Below are 22,958 nucleotides of genomic sequence, written 5' to 3'. Positions count from 1 at the left end.
GAAAATAAAATAGTTTTTTCCTTCGAAAAGAAGGATAATCCCATAAAATGAATAGTGGGATTTCCGTTGCAATGAGTGGCAAATCATAAGATACGACAACACATCGAGTCGTGTTAACAGACAAACAAAAGGATCAACAATATGGTCAAAGAATGAAATGACTGATCACCACACAAAATTGCAGCAAATTTCAAACATTGCCTGAACAGTAACACCTGCTCAATTAATTCCGTGTGCACTTTTCAAGCAAGCACCTCTTTGCACGTATCCAGTTTAGTATCCTGCGTCTCATCGGCAAAATTTGAAGCTACAAGGAAAGAGGAACAAATATAATCTTATACAGCCCTGCAGTACATACAAGACGATGAGCTATACCTGCTACCTGGTATCTGTATAAATAGTGTGCTAAAGTCTCAAGAGGGGAGATCAGATCAGATAAACAGGGCGCCAAGAGAGCAATCATGGAAATTGCAGCTCACGGCATTGTCGCGGAAAATTACAAATGCTCAGAGCTCGAATTCCTCTTCCCGGAGCACCATCTCCGCGGCCTCCTCGTCGTCGTCGTCGAGAGAGAAGTACTTGCTCCTCTCGGCCGGCCTGAATGTGTAGAACATGTACATGTAGAACGCCATTGATGCCACTTCCTCGGCCAGGATGCTCACCCACCGGTACTGGTAACTGGCAATGGTCCTCAGCGCAAACACCACGATCCTGGTGAAGTACAGGTACCCAATCACCACGGTGTAGAACTGCCGGAACAGAGTGAGCTTGGACAGGTTCCGCGCCGCCTTGCCGTCGGTCTTGGACGTCTCCCGGAGCGACCGCATGGACCAGACGACCGGGAAGAGCACGGCGCAGCAGCAGGCGACGTCGACGAAGAGCAGGATCTGGTTCCATGTCACCCAGCTCTGCATGAACGGCCCGGTCTCCCCGATGACCGCGTCGGCGATGTTGGCCATGACCTGCAGCGGGATCACCACCATGAGCACCTTCTTCTCCCGGTCCTGCAGGAAGGGCCTCAGGAAGGACCAGCCCGTGCCGACCAGCACGATGACCGCGAAGAGGATGACGCCCTTGATGAGCTGGAAGAGGTAGAAGGCCACGTCCCAGCCGTGTGGCGTGCCGGTGACGCGGACGTAGTGCTGGTCCTCGGCGGCGGAGAGGCAGTAGAGCAGGCGCGCCACGAGGAGCGCGGACATGAGGTGGTGGATTTGGTTGGCCGCCACGCGGTCGCGGGAGAGCGTGAGGTAGGCCCACCCGGCGAGGAACGCGGCGTAGCCGAAGGCGAAGAAGCCGTAGATGGCCGGGACGGGCGCCTGGCCGACGGGGAGGTAGTCCTTGGAGCCGTCCGGGTTGGCGTTGTACATCTCGGTGCGGACGTTCATGGAGACGAGCGACTCCGGCGCGCAGTTGGCGAAGTAGAGGCTGTACTCGTCGGGGTGGGTGACCGGGAAGGACTTGTTGTAGTGCCCGCCCTCCATGTCAAAGAAGGTGAAGAGCTTCTTGACGTAGGGGCTGGAGAGGACGCACCCGGACAGGTCGGGCTCGTCGGCGCCGGTCGGGTCGTCCGGCTCCGCGCGCTTCTCCGCCGGCGGCCGCGACTCGGAGGCGGCCTGCAGGAGGGACTCGTCGGCGAGGAGGAAGAACCCGATCTGCTTGGGGTCCGCCCGCGCGAAGGAGGAGGAGACGGCGGCGCCGGAGAGGATGATGCGGACCGCGCCGGTCTTGGAGAAGCCGAACTTCTCGAACAGGATGGTGTGGCGCGGGTCCTCCCGGAAGGACTCCGCCCGGATCTCCGCCGCGGCGGGGGAGGCGAGGAGGAGGGCCCCCGCGGCGGCGAGGAGGAGCAGCAGCGGGAGGCGAGCTCCGGCGTCGGCCATGGCGAGATCTGTGGCCTGTGGGGGGCGGAATGCGTGGGAGTGTGTCGGTGTGCGCGTGGGCGGTGGGTGGAGCGGGGCAGCGGAGCACGGCCGTCTTATGTGGCGGAAGGGCGGGGGTTGGATGTGCCTCGCGATTGGTGAGAGTTCGGTAGGAGGTTGACTTGGGCAGTCGTAGGTCGTAGCCGACGGTGCGATGGGAAAGTTTTTTGTACACTTCGGGGTCACACCGATGAGGACTGAACGGCTAAGTGTCATTTCTTTTTACATCTACCTACTTTTGTAGTACTATCTTCGTCTGGGATTACTGGTGCTCTTCATATTTTATAACAAATTTTGACCACAGATTTGACAATGAAATAAAATAGTATGTCATAATAGTTATTTTGTTGTATTCATATTTGAATGTGGTTTTCGATGGTACTACTTTTGTAGCATACAACTTATTTTTTGGTAGTTAAGTTAAAGGTTAAAGTTTGATCTAAAATATAAGAGGGACTAATAAACAAAATGGAGGTAGTATAAATCATTAGTTTAAGAAATCCTCTCTCGCCTACCCATACTCTCTCACATGGCTCTGATTCAATACAATTGGGTGGTTTTAAGGTTTGTACCTAGTTTCAGAGAGGTTTTGAAGTAAGTCGGCGAGACTAACGAAAAATAACCCTCACTTCATCTATGCTAAAAGTACCGTGCGCTGCCATGTCACTTCCTTTTTTTATCAGTGTGAAAGTGAAAACAGGTTATCTAAAGTGTTTGTTTGGCTTGATTGCGTGGTTGGCTATTGGTGCTTTGGTCTTTGGTTCTTTGCAGGGATAAGGTACATTTCCCTCGTAGTTTCGTGTGAGCATGAATATACCTTTATCATGTCCTTGGTGGACCAAGAGTAATCTGAGTGCCTTGATTTTGCTAATTCTGTTAGGGAACGTAGCATGCAATTTTAAAAATTTTCTACGCTCACGCAAGATCTATCTAGAAGATGCATAGCAACGAGAGGGGGAGAGTCTTCATACCCTTGAAGATCACAAAGCGGAAGCGTTTATCAACGGGGTTGATGTAGTCGTACACCTTCACGATCCGTCTCGATCAAGTACCGAAAGTACGACACCTCCGCGTTCAGCACACGTTCAGCTCGATGATGTCCTCGCCTTCTTGATCCAGCAAGAGGGGCAAAGTAGTAGATGAGTTCCGGCAACACGACGGCGTGGTGACGGTGTTGGTGAAGAACAATCTCCGCAGGGCTTCGCCAAGCACAACGGAAACTATGACGGAGGATAAACTAGAGGGGACGGGGTTGCCGGCACACGGCTTGGTGATTCTTGATGTGTCTTTGGTGCTAGCCCTGCCCCTTTATTTATATGTTGAGCCCCGCGGTCGAAACTTGGAACAAAAGCCTCCTCAAAGTCGGTTTTGCCCGAAAGGCAAGAGTCCCACTCGGACTCCAGGACCAAACGCCACAATCCTTGGCGTCTGGCCCAGACGCCATGGGCCTCGGCGTCTGGCCCAGGGCCAGACGCCAGGGTCTCCGGCGTTTGGCCCCTTGGACTCCACAAAACTCCTTTTGCACCGACCTAAAGCCTCGTGGGCTTCATCCCTTGGCCGGACCATATCATCCTATATATCAATATTTACCCCCGGACCATTCCGGAGCTCCTCGTCATGTCCGTGATCTCATCCGGGACTTCGAACAACATTCGGTCACCAACATACATAACGCATATAATACCATATCGTCAACGGACGTTAAGCGTGCGGTCCCTACGGGTTCGAGAACTATGTAGACATGACCGAGACACCTCTCCGGTCAATAACCAATAGCGGAACCTGAATGCCCATATTGGCTCCTACATATTCTACGAAGATCTTTATCGGTCGAACCTTATGACAATATACGTAATTCCCTTTGTCATCGGTATGTTACTTGTCCGAGATTCGATCGTCGGTATCTTCATACCTAGTTCAATCTCGTTACCGGCAAGTCTCTTTACTCGTTCCGTAATACATCATCCCGTAACTAACTCATTAGTTACATTGTTTGCAAGGATTATTATGATGTGCATTACCGAGAGGGCCTAGAGATACCTCTCCGATACACGGAGTGACAAATCCTAATCTTGATATATGCCAACCCAACAAACACCTTCAGAGACACATGTAGAGCATCTTTATAATCACCCAGTTACGTTGTAATGTTTGATAGCACACAAAGTGTTCCTCCGGTATTCGGGAGTTGCATAATCTCATAGTCAGAGGAATATGTATAAGTCACGAAGAAAGCAATAGCAATAAAACTTAACAATCATAATGCTAAGCTAACGGATGGGTCTTGTCCATCACATCATTCTCCTAATGATGTGACCCCGTTCATCAAATGACAACACATGTCTATGGATATGAAACTTAACCATCTTTGATTAACGAGCTAGTCTAGTAGAGGCTTACTAGGGACACGGTGTATTGTCTATGTATCCACACATGTATCAAGTTTCCGGTTAATACAATTGTAGCATGGATAATAAACATTTATCATGATATAAGGAAATATAAATAACAACTTTATTATTGCCTCTAGGGCATATTTCCTTGAGTCTCCCACTTGCACTAGAGTCAATAATCTAGTTCACATCGTCATGTGATTTAACACCAATAGTTCACATCTTTATGTTATTAGTCCACATCGCCATGTGACTAACACCCAAAGGGTTTACTAGAGTCAATAATCTAGTTCACATCGCTATGTGATTAACACCCAAAGAGTACTAAGGTGTGATCATGTTTTGCTTGTGAGAGAAGTTTAGTCAACGGGTCTGCCACATTCAGAGCCATATGTATTTTGCAAATTATCTATGTTTACAATGCTCTGTATGGAGCTACTCTAGCTAATTGCTCCCACTTTCAATATGTATCCAGATTGAGACTCAGAGTCATCCGGATCGGTGTAAAAGCTTGCATCGACGTAACTCTTTACGACGAACTCTTTATCACCTCCATAACTGAGAAATATTTCCTTAGTCCTCTTAGGTAACTAAGGATAACTTTGACCGTTGTCCAGTGATCCACTCGTGGATCACTATCGTACCCCCTTGACAAACTCATGGCAAGGTACATAATAGGTCTGGTACACAACATAGCATACTTTATAGAACCTATGGCTGAGGCATAGGGAATGACTTTCATTCTCTTTCTACTTTCTGCCGTTGCCGGGTTTTGAGTCTTACTCAACTTTACACCTTGCAATACAGGCAAGAACTCCTTCTTTGACTGTTCCATTTTGAACTACTTCAAAATCTTGTCAAGGTATGTACTTGTCGAAAGTCTTATCAAGCGTCTTGATGTATCTTTATAGATCTTGATGCCCAATATGTAAGTAGCTTTACCGAGATCTTTCTTTGAAAAACTCCTTTATGCTTTCCAGAAAATTCTACATCATTTCGGATCAACAATATGCCATACACATATACTTATCAGAAAGGCTGTAGTGCTCCCACTCACTTTCTTGTAAATACAGGCTTCACCGCAAGTCTGTATAAAACTATATGCTTTGATCAACTCATCAAAGCGTATATTCCAACTCCAAGATGCTTGCACCAGTTCATAGATGGATCGCTGGAGCTTGCATACTTTGTTAGCACCTTTAGGATTGAGAAAACCTTCTGGTTGCATCATATACAACTCTTCTTTAATAAATCCATTAAGGAATGCAATTTTGACATCCATTTGCCAGATTTCATAAAATGCGACAATTGCTAACATGATTCGGACAGACTTAAGCATAGCGACGGGTGAGAAGGTCTCATCGTAGTCAACTCCTTGAACTTGTCGAAAACCTTTCGCAACAAGTCAAGCTTTGTAGACAGTAACATTACCGTCAGCGTCAGTCTTCTTCTTGAAGATCCATTTATTCGCAATGGCTTGCCGATCATTGGGCAAGTCAACCAAAGTCCACACTTTGTTCTCATACATGGATCCTATCTCAGATTTCATGGCCTCAAGCCATTTTGCGGAATCTGGGCTCATCATCGCTTCCTCATAGTTTGTAGGTTCGTCATGGTCTAGTAACATGACTTCTAGAACAGGATTACCGTACCACTCTGGTGCGGAATGTACTCTGGTTGACCTACGAGGTTCGGTAGTAACTTGATCCGAAGTTTCATGATCATCTGATACGTCTCCGTCGTATCTACTTTTCGAAACACTTTTGCCCTTGTTTTGAACTCTAACTTGCATGATTTGAATGGAACTAACCCAGACTAACGTTGTTTTCAGCAGAATTGCCATGGTGTTATTTTTGTTCAGAAATAAAAGTTCTCGGAATGACCTGAAAATCAATGGAGATTATTTTTGGAATATATAAAAAATACTGGCGAAAAGATCCACGTCAGGGGGCCCACACCCTGTCCACAAGGGTGGGGGCGCGCCTACCCCCTGGGCGCGCCCCCTGCCTCGTGGGCCCCCTGACGCTCCACCGACGTCCATCTTGACTCCATATATTCGTGCTCAGGGAGAAAAAAAATCAGAGAGAAGGAATCACCATGTTTTACGATACAGAGCCGCCGCCAAGCCCTAAACTCTCTCGGGAGGGCTGATCTGGAGTCCGTTTGGGGCTTCGGAGAGGGGAATCCATCGCCATCATCATAATCAACCTTCCTCCATCATCAATTTCATGATGCTCACCACCGTGCGTGAGTAATTCCATCGTAGGCTTGCTGGACGGTGATGGGTTGGATGAGATTCATCATGTAATCTAGTTAGTTTTGTCAGGGTTTGATCGCTAGTATCCACTATGTTTTGAGATTGATGTTGCTATGACTTTGCTATGCTTAATGCTTGTCACTAGGGCCCAAGTGCCATGATTTCAGATATGAACCTATTATGTTTTCACGAATATATCTGAGTTCTTGATCCTATCTTGCAAGTCTATATTCACCTATTATGTGTTATGATCCATTAACCCCGAAGTGACAATAATTGGGATACTTACCGGTGATGACCGTAGTTTGAGGAGTTCATGTATTAACTAAGTGTTAATGGTTTGGTCCAGTACTCTATTAAAAGGAGGCCTTAATATCCCTTAGTTTCCAATAGGACCCCGCTGCCATGGGAGGGTAGGACAAAAGATGTCATGCAAGTTCTTTTCCATAAGCATGTATGACTATATTCGGAATACATGCCTACATTACATTAATGAACTGGAGCTAGTTCTGTGTCACCCTATGTTATAACTGTTGCATGATTGATTGCATCCGACATAATTCTCCATCACTGATCCATTGCCTACGAGCTTTTCATACATTGTTCTTCGCTTATTTACTTTTCCGTTGCTACTATTACAATCACTATAAAACCAAAAATATTACTTTTGCTACCATTACCACTACTATCATATTACTTTGCTAATAAACACTTTGCTGCAGATATTAAGTTTCCAGGTGTGGTTGAATTGACAACTCAGCTGCTAATACTGGAGAATATTCTTTGGCTCCCCTTGTGTCGAATCAATAAATTTGGGCTGAATATTCTACCCTCGAAAACTGTTGCGATCCCCTATACTTGTGGGTTATCAAGACTATTTTCTGGCGCCGTTGCTGGGGAGCATAGCTCTATTCTTTGAGTCACTTGGGATTGATATCTACTGATCACTATGAAGAACTTGAAATATCAAAGAACCAAGATTTTTCCCTCAACTACGAGGGGAGGTAAGGAACTGCCATCTAGCTCCGTACTTGATTCACCTTCTGTTTTGAGTAAACTTGCGACACCTATACCCGCTATTCATTCTGATATGTCACATGTTATTGATGATGCCATTTCTGCTATGCATGATACTTATGATGAAACTACTTGTATGCTTGATAATACTGTGCCACTAGGTGAATTTCTTGATGAACAACTTGCTAGGGTTAGAGAGACTGAAATTATTGAAACTGATAATATTGATGAAAGTGATGATGAAGATTCTCCCCCTAGATATGAATTGCCTGCTGTGCCTGAGGGTTATGTTATGGATGAAGAAACTGCTAGAGACTTCTTAGCTTGCAATGATAGATCTGATCTTAAGAAATTATTAGCTAAGCTTAAAGAAAAGTCTTTGAATGCTAGAATGAAATATGACCCTCCTTTTGCTACGTCACCTATCTTTATTACTGATAAGGATTATGATTTCTCTGTCGATTCTGAGTTAATTACTTTGGTTGAATCTGATCCTTTTTATGGTTATGAATCTGAAACTGTTGTGGCACATCTTACTAAATTAAATGATATTGCCACCCTGTTTACTCATGATGAGAAAACTGGCTATTACTTTATCCTTAAGTTGTTTCCGTTCTCATTAAAGGGTGATGCTAAAACATGGTTTAATTCTCTTGATCCTGGTTGTGTTTGTAGTCCCCAGGATATGATTTATTACTTCTCTGCTAAATATTTCCCCTCTCATAAGAAACAAGCTGCTTTAAGGGAAATATATAATTTTGTGCAAATTGAAGAAAAGGGTCTCCCACAAGCTTGGGGGAGGCTTCTCCAATTACTTAATGCTTTGCCTGATCATCCTCTCAAGAAAAATTAAATACTTGATATCTTTTATAATGGACTAACCGATGCTTCCAGAGACTACCTGGATAGTTGTGCTAGTTGTGTTTTCAGGGAAAGAACTGTTGATCAAGCTGAGTTGCTACTAAATAATATGTTGACAAATGAAAATAATTGGACACTTCCTGAACCAACTCCTAAGCCAACTCCGAAGAAAAGGGGTATTCTATTTCTCAGTCCTGAAGATATGCAAGAGGCAAATAAATCTATGAAAGAAAAAGGTATTAAAGCTAAAGATGTTAAGAATTTACCACCTATTGAAGAAATACATGGTCTTGATAACCCGACACAGGTAGTAAAGGTAAATTCTCTCTATAGATTTGATAAATGTGAAATCCCGTTTACTAAGTTCGCTAGCCAATGCTTGGATGAGTTTGATGACTTTATGGTTAAACAAGAAAACTTCAATGCTTATGTTAGTAGACAATTGAAATACAATACTGATATGCTTGAACACTTGAGTGATTATATGTCTAGAGTTAAAGGTGAACTTAAACTTATTAGTAAACATGCTTCTATAGTTACCACTCAAGTAGAACAAGTACTTAAGGCTCAGAATGATTTGCTCAATGAATTAAATGTAAAGAAAAATGCTAATGCTATTAGAGTTATGACTAGAGGAGGTAAAATGACTCAGGAACCTTTGTATCCCGAGGGCCACCCTAAGAGAATTTAGCAAGATACCCAGAGAACTAATGTAGATGTGCCTAGTTCTTCTAATAAGAAGAAAAAGAAAAATGATAGGACTTTGCATGCTTCTAGTGAACCTATTGTTGACACACCTGAGAATCCCAATGATATTTCTATTTCTGATGCTGAAACACAATCTGGTAATGAACATGAACCTAGTGATAATGTTAATGATGATGTTCATGTTGATGCTCAATCTAGCAATGACAATGATATAGACATTGAACCTGCTGTTGATCTTGATAGCCCACAATCAAAGAATCAACGTTATGATAAGAGAGACTTCATTGCTAGGAAGCATGGTAAAGAAAGAGAACCATGGGTTCAGAAACCCATGCCTTTTCCTTCTAAACCATCCAAGAAAAAGGATGATGAGGATTTTGAGCGCTTTGCTGAAATGATTAGACCTATCTTTTTGCGTATGCTTTTGACTGATATGCTTAAAATGAACCCTTATGCTAAATACATGAAGGATATTGTTACTAATAAAAGAAAGATACCGGAGGCTGAAATTTCCACCATGCTTGCTAATTACACTTTTAAGGGTGGAATACCAAAGAAACTTGGAGATCCAGGAGTACCAACTATACCATGCTCCATTAAAAGAAACTATGTTAAAACTGCTTTATGTAATCTTGTAGCCGGTGTTAGTGTTATGCCTCTCTCTTTATATCGTAGACTTGATTTGAATAAGTTGACACCTACTGAAATATCTTTGCAAATGGCTGATAAATCAACTGCTATACCTGTTGGTATTTGCGAGGATGTGCCTGTTGTGGTTGCAAATGTTATTATTTTAATGGACTTTGTTATTCTTGATATTCCCAAGGACGATAGTATGTCGATTATCCTTGGTAGACCCTTTTTGAATACTGCAGGGGATGTTATTGATTGCAACAAAGGCAATGTCACTTTTTATGTTAATGGTAATGAGCATACGGTACACTTTCCGAGGAAACAACCTCAAGTCCACAGTATCAATTCTATTGGAAAATTTTCAACAATCACTATTGGAGGTTTTGAATTTCCTCTTCCTACTGTCAAGAAGAAATATGATATTCTTATTGTTGGGGATGTGCATATCCCCGTTGAGGTAACCTAGTGTTATTCGAAATTTCTCCGATTTCATGTTATTCGAAATGAGTATGTTAACAAGACTTGATCAACCTTGTTAGTGGATTCCTTTTGATGAGCATGAGATGGATGAAGTTAGAAAGCATAATTTTCTGTACCCTCCTTTTACTTTCTGTTATTTATATTAAATAAAGTAAAAACAATATTTTCTGTCTGTTTTTCTGAATTATCCGTGCAATAAAAAATACCCAAAAATAAAAGTTCTCCAAATGCCCTGAAAATGAAATATGATTTTTTCCAGAATATTTGAGAATATCTGGCACTGAGAACACACCAGGGGGACCCACCATGTTCCCACGAGTGTGGAGGGCGTGCCCACCCCTGGGCGCGCCCCCTGCCTCATGGACCCCACGTGGGTCCCCTCCACTTATCCTTGCACCCACACACTTCGTCTTGCTCCAGAAAAAATCACCCACCAGCTCAAACCCGAGTTCTAGCTCATCTTGCTACCATTTTCGATCTCCTTGCTCAAAGCTCCATTCACAAAACCGCTTTTGGGGATTGTTCTTCGGTATCTGACTCCTCCAATGGTCCAATTAGTTTTTGTTCTAGTGCTTTATTTATTGCAAATTTTTGCTACTTAGGTGACCCTGTTCTTGAGCTTGCATGTCAAATTTATGTGGTCAAAAGTAGTTTTAATGCATGATATGGCCTCTAGGCACTTGTAGGAGTAGTTGCTATCAATTTTGTTGATTTTGGTTTACTTTTATTTTGAGTCACTAAAAATTTCAGAAATTTTTCAGAGAAAGAAATATGTTTAGGAAAATGTACCAAGGTGGTTCCTCAAGGAAGCAAGGACCCAGGCCCGCAATATGCGAGCTGGACAATGAACTACCAAGGGATGCTCAAGTGCGGCCTTGTGAATGGCCGTCAGAGGACTTCATGGTTTGGGCATGAACCGAAGAAGAATTTGACGCATATGTGCGTAATGCTGATCTGGAGAGCTTCGAGGCGGATAAGTGCCGACAGTACCTCTATTTAACCGATTCATTTGTGAGAAGGTTTAAATTTACATCATCACGTAATTCTCAAACTGTCCTGTTTGATCTTTATGATAAATCTTATACCATGGACTTAGAAGATTTTAATACTACTTGTAAACTCCCACAATGGGGTAATGTTAGTGAACCTCACAAATCTAAATATAAAGATTTTCTTGCTAGTATCACTGTGGGAGAATCTAGGGAAATCATGCAGGCTACCATAGGGAGCATTCATTTTCCTGCCATACATTATTTTGCTCTCTTCATAGATAGATGCTTGAACGGTAAGGATGAGGCATGTCACTTGTGTGTTCCTGATCTTAGTGTTCTCAAGAGTGCCGTATTAGGAGATAGACAATATAACTTGGGGGCCATTGTTGCACGCAGGTTGCATAATAATAGTATTAATGGAGATTTCTTCGGTGGAATTTATGCAACCCGTTTAGCTAATTTTCTTGAGATACCCATACGCAGAGATGATATTGAGTTGGCTCGTGCTTATTTAGATTATAATGCTATGGTTCATCATCAGTTTGTTGAGAGGAACGATCAGTCCCTCCAATACCGACTAATCTTTGACAGACGACGCACCTATCACATCGCTCTCCCTGCTCCTACTTTCTTTGACCTTTAGGAAAAAAGGAGATATGTTATAACTAGGGAAGAGGCGAGCGAGTACGAGAGGAGGACGGAGGCAGCCCGCCTCCAAGCTGTAGCCCTTCAGGCAGTAGCTGATGCATCTCAGTACGACCCCAGCTTCAACTTTGGATATCCACCAGGCCATCCATGGGCATAGACCAACTTAGGCCAAAAGCCTAAGCTTGGGGGAGTATGCATCTCTCACCGATATTACATTCATGTTCACACACTCATGCAGTTGTCGGTGCTCATACTTTTTCATTGTATCATCCATGCTAGTTTATTTTCTTTTTAAGCTTTATTCTTGTGTGTTTGAAAAACCTTAAGAAAAACCAAAAAAATAGTTAGTTGTAATATTTAGCTAGTTTACTTTCCATGCTTGTATTAGTAATTAAAAAGAAACCCCCAAAAGATTTCTCGTTCTTCTTTTGCTTGTTGGGAGCTTTCCTGTGTAAATAGTTTTGTTTCTTTTCTTTTTTCTTTGGGGGTCAAGAGGAGAAGACCACGATGAAAATGTTGAGTGGCTCTCATATGCATTATTGTTGATCTGAAAAAGAGCCCATATTACCTTGTCTTGTCCCTTGAATTGAATGCTGGCAGATTCCAGCTTAGTCCAATGCACGTGCACTATTATTATTATCCACACTATTTGGTCATGCAAGTGAAAGGCAATAATGACGATATATGATGAACTAATTGAGATGAGAAAAGCTGGTATGAACTCGACCTCTCTTGTTTTTGTAAATATGATTAGTCCATTGTTCCTGATTCAACCTATTATGAATGAAACATGTTTGCAATGACAATTAGAGATTATAGTTGCTCATGCCATGCTTAATTAGCTAGGAGTTTATAATGGTTTACCTTGCGTGCCAACATGCTATTAAAATGGTTGTGATGTGGTATGATAGGGTGGTATCCTCCTTTGAATGATTCGAGTGGCTTGACTTGGCACATGTTCACGCATGTAGTTGAAACAAAATCAACATAGCCTCTACGATATTTATGTTCATGGTGAATTATTGATACGTCTCCAACGTATCTATAATTTTTGATTGTTCCATGCTATTATATTATCTGTTTTGGATGTTAATGGGCTTTATTTACACTTTTCTATTATTTTTGGGACTAACCTATTAACCCAAGGCCCAGTGCAAATTGCTGTTTTTTTGCCTATTTCAGTGTTCTGCAGAAAAGGAATATCAAACGGAATCCAAACGGAATGAAACCTTCGGGAATGTGATTTTTGGAACAAACGTGATCCAGAGGACTTGGAGTGGACATCAAGAAACAAACGAGGAGTCCATGAGGCAGGGGGGCGCGCCCTCCTCCCCCCCCCCCGTGGCTCAACCGACCTACTTCTTCCTCCTATATATACTCATATACCCTGAAAACATCCAGGAGCACCACGAAACCCTATTTCCACCGCCGCAACCTTCTGTACCCAAGAGATCCCATCTTGGGGCCTTTTCCGGAGCTCCGCCGGAGAGGGCAACGATCACGGAGGGCATCTACATCAACTCCATGGCCCCTCCGATGATGTGTGAGTAGTTTACTTCAGACCTTCGGGTCCATAGTTATTATCTAGATGGCTTCTTCTCTCTCTTTGAATCTCAATACAAAGTTCTCCTTGATCTTCTTGCAGATCTATTCGATATAACTCTTTTTGCGGTGTGTTTGTCGGGATCCGATGAATTGTGGGTTTATGATCAAGTCTATCTATGAAAAATATTTGATTCTTCTCTGAAATCTTTTATGCATGATTGGTTATCTTTGCAAGTGTCTTTGAATTATCAGTTTGGTTTGGCCTACTAGATTGATCTTTCTTGCAATGAGAGAAGTGCTTAGCTTTGGGTTCAATCTTGCGGTGCTCGATCCTAGTGACAGAAAGGGAAACGACACATATTGTATTTTTGCCATCGAGGATAAAAAGATGGGGTTTATATCATATTGCTTGAGTTTATCCCTCTACATCATGTCATCTTACCTAATGCGTTACTCTGTTCTTATGAACTTAATACTCTAGATGCATGCTGGATAGCGGTCGATGTGTGGAGTAATAGTAGTAGATGCAGGCATGAGTCGGTCTACTTGTCACGGACATGATGCCTATATACATGATCATGCCTAGATATTCTCATAATTATTCGCTTTTCTATCAATTGCTCGACAGTAATTTGTTCACCCACCATAGTTTGTATGCTATCTTGAGAGAAGCCACTAGTGAAACCTATGGCCCCCGGGTCTAGTTTCCATCATATAAAGTTTCCAATCTATTTTATTTTGCAATCTTATTTTCCAATCTATATCATAAAAATACCAAAAATATTTATCTTATTATTATTTTCTCTATCAGATCTCACTCTCATAAGTGACCGTGAAGGGCTTGACAACCCCTTTATCGCGTTGGTTGCGAGGTTCTTATTTGTTTGTGTAGGTACGAGGGACTTGCGTGTGCCCTCCTACTGGATTGATACCTTGGTTCTCAAAAACTGAGGGAAATACTTACGCTGCTTTGCTGCATCACCCTTTCCTCTTCAAGGGAAAAACAACGCAGTGCTCAAGAGGTAGCAAGAAGGATTTCTAGCGCCGTTGCCGGGGAGGCTACGCACAAGTCAAGACATACCAAGTACCCATCATAAACTCTTATCCCTCACATTACATTATTTGCCATTTGCTCTCATTTTCCTCTCCCCCACTTCACCCTTGCCGTTTTATTCACCCTCTTTTTTTCCATTCACCTTCTTCCCGTATGTATCTTTCTTTGTGTTTCCATGTGCCTTCTATTTGCTTGCATCTTTGCTTCCTAAAAATCTATTGATATGGATCCACTTAAAGTGTTCTACTTGGATCATCTTCCATCCTTATGCACTCGTGCTGAAACCCCAACTAGCCTAGTTGATGGGAAATCTTTAGATGAGCATGCTCATTTTGTGCGTCACCGTTTGTCTGAAAAAGGGAGACTCTTATGGGATCAATAAACAGATTGCTATGTTATGCTTGGAATCTTTGTGAAATTATTGATCTTACTTGTTGCTCTAAGAACCCTAAAAAACATCTCCCCTACCTATGTGAGTTTAATGATAATGAAATCTTATCTTCTTATGCAAAGGGTGTTTATAGTTACTACGACATCGAACAAATTGAAGAATTTGTTGCTTTTAAGGGTGCTTATGAAGTTGCTTCTTTGTTTGAAAAGTATGATATTACTCTCTATGAATCTGAAAATTTGGACATACTTAAATATTGCTATGAAAACTATGCTCATAATTTGTATGTCAAAGAATTTATTAAAAGAATGACCATTGCTTTGGAAGAAAATAATGACATGCATGAATCTATAGATAATTATGATTCCGATGATTTGATTGAAATATCCCTTGATGAACATGATGCTTGCTATTCTTGTGGCCATGATGCCAATATTTATGAAGATGAATTTGCTATAGTTCCTTATGTTAAACATGAGATCGTTGCTATTGCACCCATACTTGATAGTTCCTTCGATGAAAAGCATGATTGCAATGATGTTATCATAAATTATCTTAATGACAATTGTGTTAATGATATGCAAAACCTCAAGGGGATGCTAGTTTTGCTATGACTACTATTTGTTGCAATGATCATGATTGGGGCGATTCTTCTTTTGATCTTGAAAACTTATTTAAGCCCCATGATGAATATAAGATTGATAATAATTTTTGTAATATTGAAAGTGGGTTTGGAAGAGTGTCAACTTTAGATCCCACGTATTTGGAGAATGTTCAATCTTATGCAATTTTCGATAAAAGTGGGTTTGGAGAGGTCATGACTTTAGTTAATGTTAATCCCACTATTTTGGAAGAGTGTCAACTTTGCATGCATGTGGACCGTGTTGAAAATATTTTATGTGATAGCTATTTTGTTAAATTTGCTTATGATACCACATGTAATTATTACAAGAGAGGAAAATATGATTGTAGAAATTTTCATGTTACTAAATTACCTCTCGTTATGTTGAGATTGCTATTGTTTCTTTCCGCTTCCTTGCATATGCCAGTTTTTGCTTGCTATAATAATTTGTTTGCCTTTAAGATGCCTATACATAGGAATTATGTTAGACATAGATGTTTTTATCACGTGTTTCATGATGCTCTCTTTGTGTTTCAATTCTTGTCTTTCATGTGAGCATCATTGAAATTATCATGCCTAGCTAGGGGCGTTAAACGGTAGCGCTTGTTGGGAAGCAACCCAATTTTATTTTTATTTCTTGCTTTTTGGTTCTGTTTAGTAATAAATAATTCATCTAGCCCCTGTTTAGATGTGGTTTTATGCTTTTAATTAGTGTTTGTGCCAAGTAGAACCTTTGGGAAGACTTGGGGAAAGTCTTTGCGATCTTGCTGTAAAAAACAGAAACTTTAGCGCTCACGAGATTTGCTGCCATTTTTTACTGGAGAGTGCTATGTAGTTAATTATTTTTGCAGATGATTAATAGATAAATTCCTCACGTACAGAAATTTATTTTAGAATTGTTGGGGTTCCATAAGTATTCAAAACCTACATATTACTACAGACTGTTCTGGTTTTGACAGATTCTGTTTTTCGTGTGTTGTTTGCTTATTTTGATGAATCTATGGCTAGTAATAGAGTTTATGAACCATAGAAAAGTTGGAATACAGTAGGTTTAACACCAATATATAATACCTAAATAGTTCATCCCCACTATCCTATTTCTGTTGACATGTAAGCTATCCACCTCATCTCCACATGCAACTACTCCATCTCAGCAATCATGCAACATCAGAGATTTTCCTAGCCTATGATAAAGCCACATCATCCTCTATTTTTTTCTCCCACTGTGTCGCTAGACGCCTCCCCAACGACTCGATTCTCTTCCCTGTCGCTTCCTCTTCGGCCTCCCATAACTGATGAGCCAATCGGGCGTTTTATCTCCCACGGGTTAGTACTTTCCTGTCTCTCCTCCTCTCTCTCTCTCTCGCTGGCGTTAGGTAGACATGCTTGCTGATGGCCGATGTTGCTTTTAATCTTGCCAGGACTGATGGGGGAGATTAGGTAGGCATGTTTGCTGATGGCGGCGTTGTGCAGTCACAGGGATGCCCTCAATCTCGAATCTTGCCGGCGCTCCATAGGGCGGTCGACCACCTGCCATCCATGTCGCCACCGTGGATTGACGCGTCCTCCAGGGCCACATGGAGCGTCGGCTGTTGTGTGGTGGAATGGACCCATATCAAGCTCCGTCCTCCACTTCAAGGTCCGCCTCTCAAATCCTAAATCGTGTGATTGGGTGAAATTATTCAATATTAGTTACACGTGTAGTTTCTAATTAACGAGGTATGTGTGATCCTACCATCAGTCCCCCCGCCTCCTCTTCTCACGCCGCCGGCTACGTAGTGGTGCAGCATGCCTCCACTCTCAATTCTGAAGATCTACTGCTGTGCCATTGGATGCATAGAAATTATGTGTGACTGGCTACCCTGCGCAATACGGATCCTAAACGCGCAGTCACCCCCTGCCTGGAGGAGTCATCGCCGGTGCCATCATCTCATTGCCCGTGTGGAAGATGGGAGTGCCCCGTTCTCGAAGCTGGGAAGTCATATTTGGTTATTTTTTTGCATTTGTGGACACAAAATTATGTACGTCAACCTTGCATCACTCTGACAATCTATATGTTGATTTGTTTCGTACTAATCACCTAACACCAAATTTGTAACAACACCCTGAATCACGCGGTGTGGACTATGTGAAGGAAATATGCCCTAGAGGCAACAATAATGTTATTATTTTATTTCCTTATATCATGATAAATGTTTATTATTCATGCTAGAATTGTATTATCCGGAAACATAATACTTGTGTGAATACATAGACAAACCAAACGTCACTAGTATGCCTCTACTTGACTAGCTCATTAATCAAAGATGGTTATGGTTCCTAACCATAGACATGTGTTGTCATTTGATTAACGGGATCACATTATTAGGAGAATGATGTGATTGACATGACCCATTCCATTAGCTTAGCACCCGATCGTTTAGTATGTTGCTATTGCTTTCTTCATGACTTATACATGTTCCTATGACTATGAGATTATGCAACTCCCGTTTGCCGGAGGAACACTTTGTGTGCTACCAAATATCACAACATAACTGGGTGATTATAAAGGAGCTCTACAGGTGTCTCCAAAGGTAAATGTTGGGTTGGCATATTTCGAGATTAGGATTTGTCACTCCGATTGTCGGAGAGGTATCTCTGGGCCCTCTCGGTAATGCACATCACATAAGCCTTGCAAGCATTTCAACTAATGAGTTAGTTGCGAGATGATGTATTACGAAACGAGTAAAGAGACTTGCCGGTAACGAGATTGAACTAGGTATTGAGATACCGATGATCGAAACTCGGGCAAGTAACATACCGATGACAAAGGGAACAACGTATGTTGTTATGCGGTCTGACCGATAAAGATCTTCGTAGAATATGTAGGAGCCAATATGAGCATCCAGGTTCCGCTATTGGTTATTGACCGGAGATATGTCTCGGTCATGTCTACATTGTTCTCGAACCCGTAGGGTCCGCACGCTTAAGGTTTTGATGACAGTTATATTATGAGTTTATGAGTTTTGATGTACCGAAGTTAGTTCGGAGTCCCGGATATGATCACGGACATAACGAGGAGTCTCGAAATGGTCGAGACATAAAGATTGATATATTGGACGGCTATATTTGGACACCGGAAGTGTTCCGGGTGATTTCGGAGAAAACGGGAGTACCGGAGGGTTACCGGAACCCCCTGGGAGAAGTAATGGGCCATATGGGCCTTAGTGGAGAAAGAGAAGGTCAGCCAGGGTGGGCCGCGCGCCTCCTCCCCCTGGTCCGAATTGGACTAGGAGAGGGGGGGGGGCGGCGCCCCCCTTTCCTTCTCCTTCCCCACTTCCTTCCCCCTCCTAGTAGGAGTCCTACTCCTACTAGGAGGAGGACTCCTCCTTGGCGCGCCTATAGGGCCGGCCGGCCTCCTCCCCTTGCTCCTTTATATACGGGGGTAGGGGCACCCCTAGACACACAAGTTGATCCACGTGATCGTTTTCTTAGCCGTGTGCGGTGCCCCCTTCCACCATAATCCTCGATAATATTGTAGCGGTGCTTAGGCGAAGCCCTGCGACGATAGAACATCAAGATCGTCACCACGCCGTCGTGCTGACGGAACTCTTCCCCGACACTTTGCTGGATCGGAGTCTGGGGATCGTCATCGAGCTGAACGTGTGCTAAAACTCGGAGGTGCCGTAGTTTCGGTGCTTGATCGGTCGAGCCGTGAAGACGTACGACTACATCAACTGCGTTGTGCTAATGCTTCCACCGTCGGTCTACAAGGGTACGTAGATCACACTCTCCCCTCTCGTTGCTATGCATCACCATGATCTTGCATGTGCGTAGCACTTTTTTTTGAAATTACTACGTTCCCCAACACTATGGTCATCAGCTGATCATCCATTGTCCTTTTTCTTATCAAGATTGATGCTCTACCCAAGATCTGCATAGCTGTTGACTTCAAATTGTTCTCCGTTTCTTCTACCTGACACAGGGTACTGATCCAAGGCAAGCATGCCAGATTCAATATCAAAGTTACGTGATCTAGGTCATCTACAATTAGCTACGATCAAGATCAATATCAAAGTTGTAGGAATTGTTTTGTACACGACTACTACAACCGAGGAAGTATATATTATAGGCTTCTATTTTCAACAAGGTTTGGTAATGTTACACAATGGTCATTAATTTTCCTTGATTTTCTTCAGAGATGTGGATCTCTTATGTTTATTTTATCATGTGATGTCTCTTTTCTCTCTAAAATACCAAAATGCGTCTTCACTGGCCATGTATTGTCATTATTACGCATCCCAGGAAAGTATTTTTCTTGCTTAAAATTTGGTAATGAATTGTTTTTACTAACTTAATTCTATGGGATTCAGTATCCCCTCTAATTGGTTGGCAACATAGAACTGATGATTCATGAGCAAATGTTGGATATTGTATCTGTCAAACCTTTGAATCTACATGCGCCCATGCAGATTTGTTCCGCAATGAAAACATGTGCTCTCACAAATTGTTCTCTCCATTTCTTTATCCAGGTAAGATTGCATGCTATTGTACTTATCTTCTCATCTCTGGCCCAACATGCATTCATTTTATCTATTATCGTACTTAATTATATATTTATATCATAAATCATGACAATGTATGTTGTACCAAGTCATTTCTTGGTTTCGTTTGCAAAAATTCCAAAGTATAGATAGGAGCTCTGCGCATGATAATTCATTATATTCAGGTTGGCAGAAATAGTGTTACAGGAGAGTTAACAAATGCAGACCATAGTTGCAGTAACACCACTCCAACCACTCACCGGATCACTCTTGCTAACCCACTACTACTGCAATTTTCCACTGTCGACACAACTTTGTAATCCCATGGGCTATTAATGACGACAGGGATTTCAGAAGGTAAGTTCAATTGACTACCTCATGGATTATCAATCAATGCATTTTCTTGAGTTACTCCCTTTGTTAACTGTAGAAACATGACTTTAAATCCCCCAACTTAATTGATTACAATATTGTGTTAACAGTTCAATTAGCGCACCCCCTTCGGTTCATATGCTATACTCATTGTATTATACAGAAACTACATCCAAAATTTGTTGCCTGTGTTTTACATCTTGCATATTATGTTCCTTCATTTTTAGTCAGGTAAGCAATGCTCTGAATTATTATATTCTTTTACCCATGCATCCTGTGAAATTTGACAGTTCATACACAGCGATGCAAATCTCCAACATAAAATTGGGGCCCTCATCTGCATCTACATTATATTATCCTTTGGAAAATACATCTATCATCTTTTTTTTGTGTGAAACAAGATACATTCTATTGTCTCTTACATTTGAAAAAAAACACTACAAGTTTAAAGGATCAGCCAGGAATAAATTTGTCATTATCCTTAATATTTCGTTAATATATTTCTCATAGCATTAATCTCATGTCCTATATTTCAAAAAGAAATCTGTAAAAAGGATTGTGCTGATGCATCCATTTTTTTATGCTTGCTCATTTCTATTTTATTATGTTTCACCATCCAGAGTTGGCCTACCTTCAAATAAGAAAATAAATCATCTCATTTGCAAAATTGAAGGTAACTGTTATAACTAAAATAGGTGATTTTTAATTTGCTTCCATCCTTTTTTTTGCTTCCATCCTTACTTTGTAATACATTAATAATATAAGAAAGCTGGATAAGGAACAATTCGGATGTTCCTTCAAGCTATCTAAATATATTAAATGAATCTCACGTTATACATTTCAACATGGTGTCAGGTGGCGGCTCACTACTTGCTCTTCACCCTCTATTGCATTTCATATTGAATCTTTTGGTGACATTTATATTACCTCATTTTGTTTTATGTTCCCAATGGCCTGATGTAGTTTGTTAGTTTTGTTTGATGATGTTACATTTGAAAAAACAAGATGTTTCTTCGTGCTATCCTTTGGAGCCATCTACTATGGAGCAACACACGAACTACATGTAAAATCAACTAAAAGTCCCACAGCAACGCGTGGGGCATTATCTAGTATAAATAAAAAATGAGTTCATTACAGTACCTTGAAGTGGTGGTTTGTTTTCTTTTACTAACGGAGCTCATGAGATTTTCTTTTAAGTTTTGTGTTGTGAAGTTTTCAAGTTTTAGGTAAAGATTTGATGGATTATGGAACAAGGAGTGGGAAGAGCCTAAGCTTGGGGATGCCCAAGGCACCCCAAGGTAAAATTCAAGGACAACAAAAAGCCTAAGCTTGGGGATGCCCTGGAAGGCATCCCCTCTTTCGTCTTCGTCCATCGGTAACTTTACTTGGAGCTATATTTTTATTCACCACATGATATGTGTTTTTCTTGGAGCGTCTTGTATGATTTGAGTCTTTGCTTCCACAATCATCCTTGCCGTACACACCTTTTGGGAGAGACACACATGAATTGGAATTTATTAGAATACTCTATGTGCTTCACTTATATCTTTTGAGCTAGATAATTTTTCTCTAGTGCTTCGCTTATATCTTTTAGAGCACGGTGGTGGTTTTATTTTATAGAAATTATCGATCTCTCATTCTTCACTTATATTATTTTGAGAGTCCTTTAGAACAACATGGTAATTTGCTTTGGTTATGAATATAGTCCTAATATGATAGGCATCCAAGATCGGTATAATAAAAACTTGCATAAAAAGTGCATTGAGTACTAGGAGAAGTTTGATACTTGATAATTGTTTTGAGATATAAAGGTGGTAATATTAGAGTGTGCTAGTTTAGTAGTTGTGAATTTGAGAAATACTTGCATTGAAGTTTGCAAGTCCCGTAGCATGCACGTATGGTGACCGTTGTGTAACAAATTTGAAACATGAGGTGTTATTTGATTGTCTTCCTTATGAGTGGTGGTCGGGGACGAGTGATGGTCTTTTCCTACCAATCTATACCCCTAGGAGCATGCGCGTAATGCTTGGTTTTTGATGACTTGTAGATTTTTGCAATAAGTATGTGAGTTCTTTATGACTAATGTTGAGTCCATGGATTATACGCATTCTCACCCTTCCATCATTGCTAGCCTCTTTGGTACCGTGCATTGCCCTTTCTCACCTTGAGAGTTGGTGCAAACTTCGCCGGTGCATCCAAACCCCGTGATATGATACGCTTTGTCACACATAAACCTCCTTATATCTTCCTCAAAACAGCCACCATACCTACCTATTATGGCATTTCCATAGCTATCCCGAGATATATTGACATGCAACTTTTCACCGTTCCATCCATCATGACACACATCATCATTGTCATATTGCCTTGCATGATCATGTAGTTGGCATCGTATTTGTGGCAAGGCCACCGTTCATAATTTTTCATACATGTCACTCTTGATTCATTGCCCTTCCCGGTACACCGCTGGAGGCATTCATATAGAGTCATACTTTTTCTAGTATCGAGTTGTAATCATTGAGTTGTAAATAAATAGAAGTGTG

At 41.7% G+C, this 22,958-nt stretch overlaps 1 protein-coding gene across 1 annotated transcript; it reads right to left on the bottom strand.

Annotated features, from left to right (window-relative positions):
* Positions 1-272: 272 nt before the first annotated feature.
* On the bottom strand, positions 273-1,936 carry LOC119282710 (protein CANDIDATE G-PROTEIN COUPLED RECEPTOR 7-like). Its single transcript, XM_037562840.1, has one exon. The coding sequence runs from the start codon at positions 1,878-1,880 to the stop codon at positions 507-509; it is 1,374 nt and encodes a 457-aa protein (XP_037418737.1). The 5' UTR covers positions 1,881-1,936; the 3' UTR covers positions 273-506.
* Between the last annotated feature and the right edge of the window lie 21,022 nt (positions 1,937-22,958).

Source organism: Triticum dicoccoides, chromosome 1A (genome assembly GCF_002162155.2).
Source record: "Triticum dicoccoides isolate Atlit2015 ecotype Zavitan chromosome 1A, WEW_v2.0, whole genome shotgun sequence".
Lineage (NCBI taxonomy): Eukaryota > Viridiplantae > Streptophyta > Magnoliopsida > Poales > Poaceae > Triticum > Triticum dicoccoides.
This window is presented reverse-complemented; position numbering and strand designations above follow the sequence as displayed.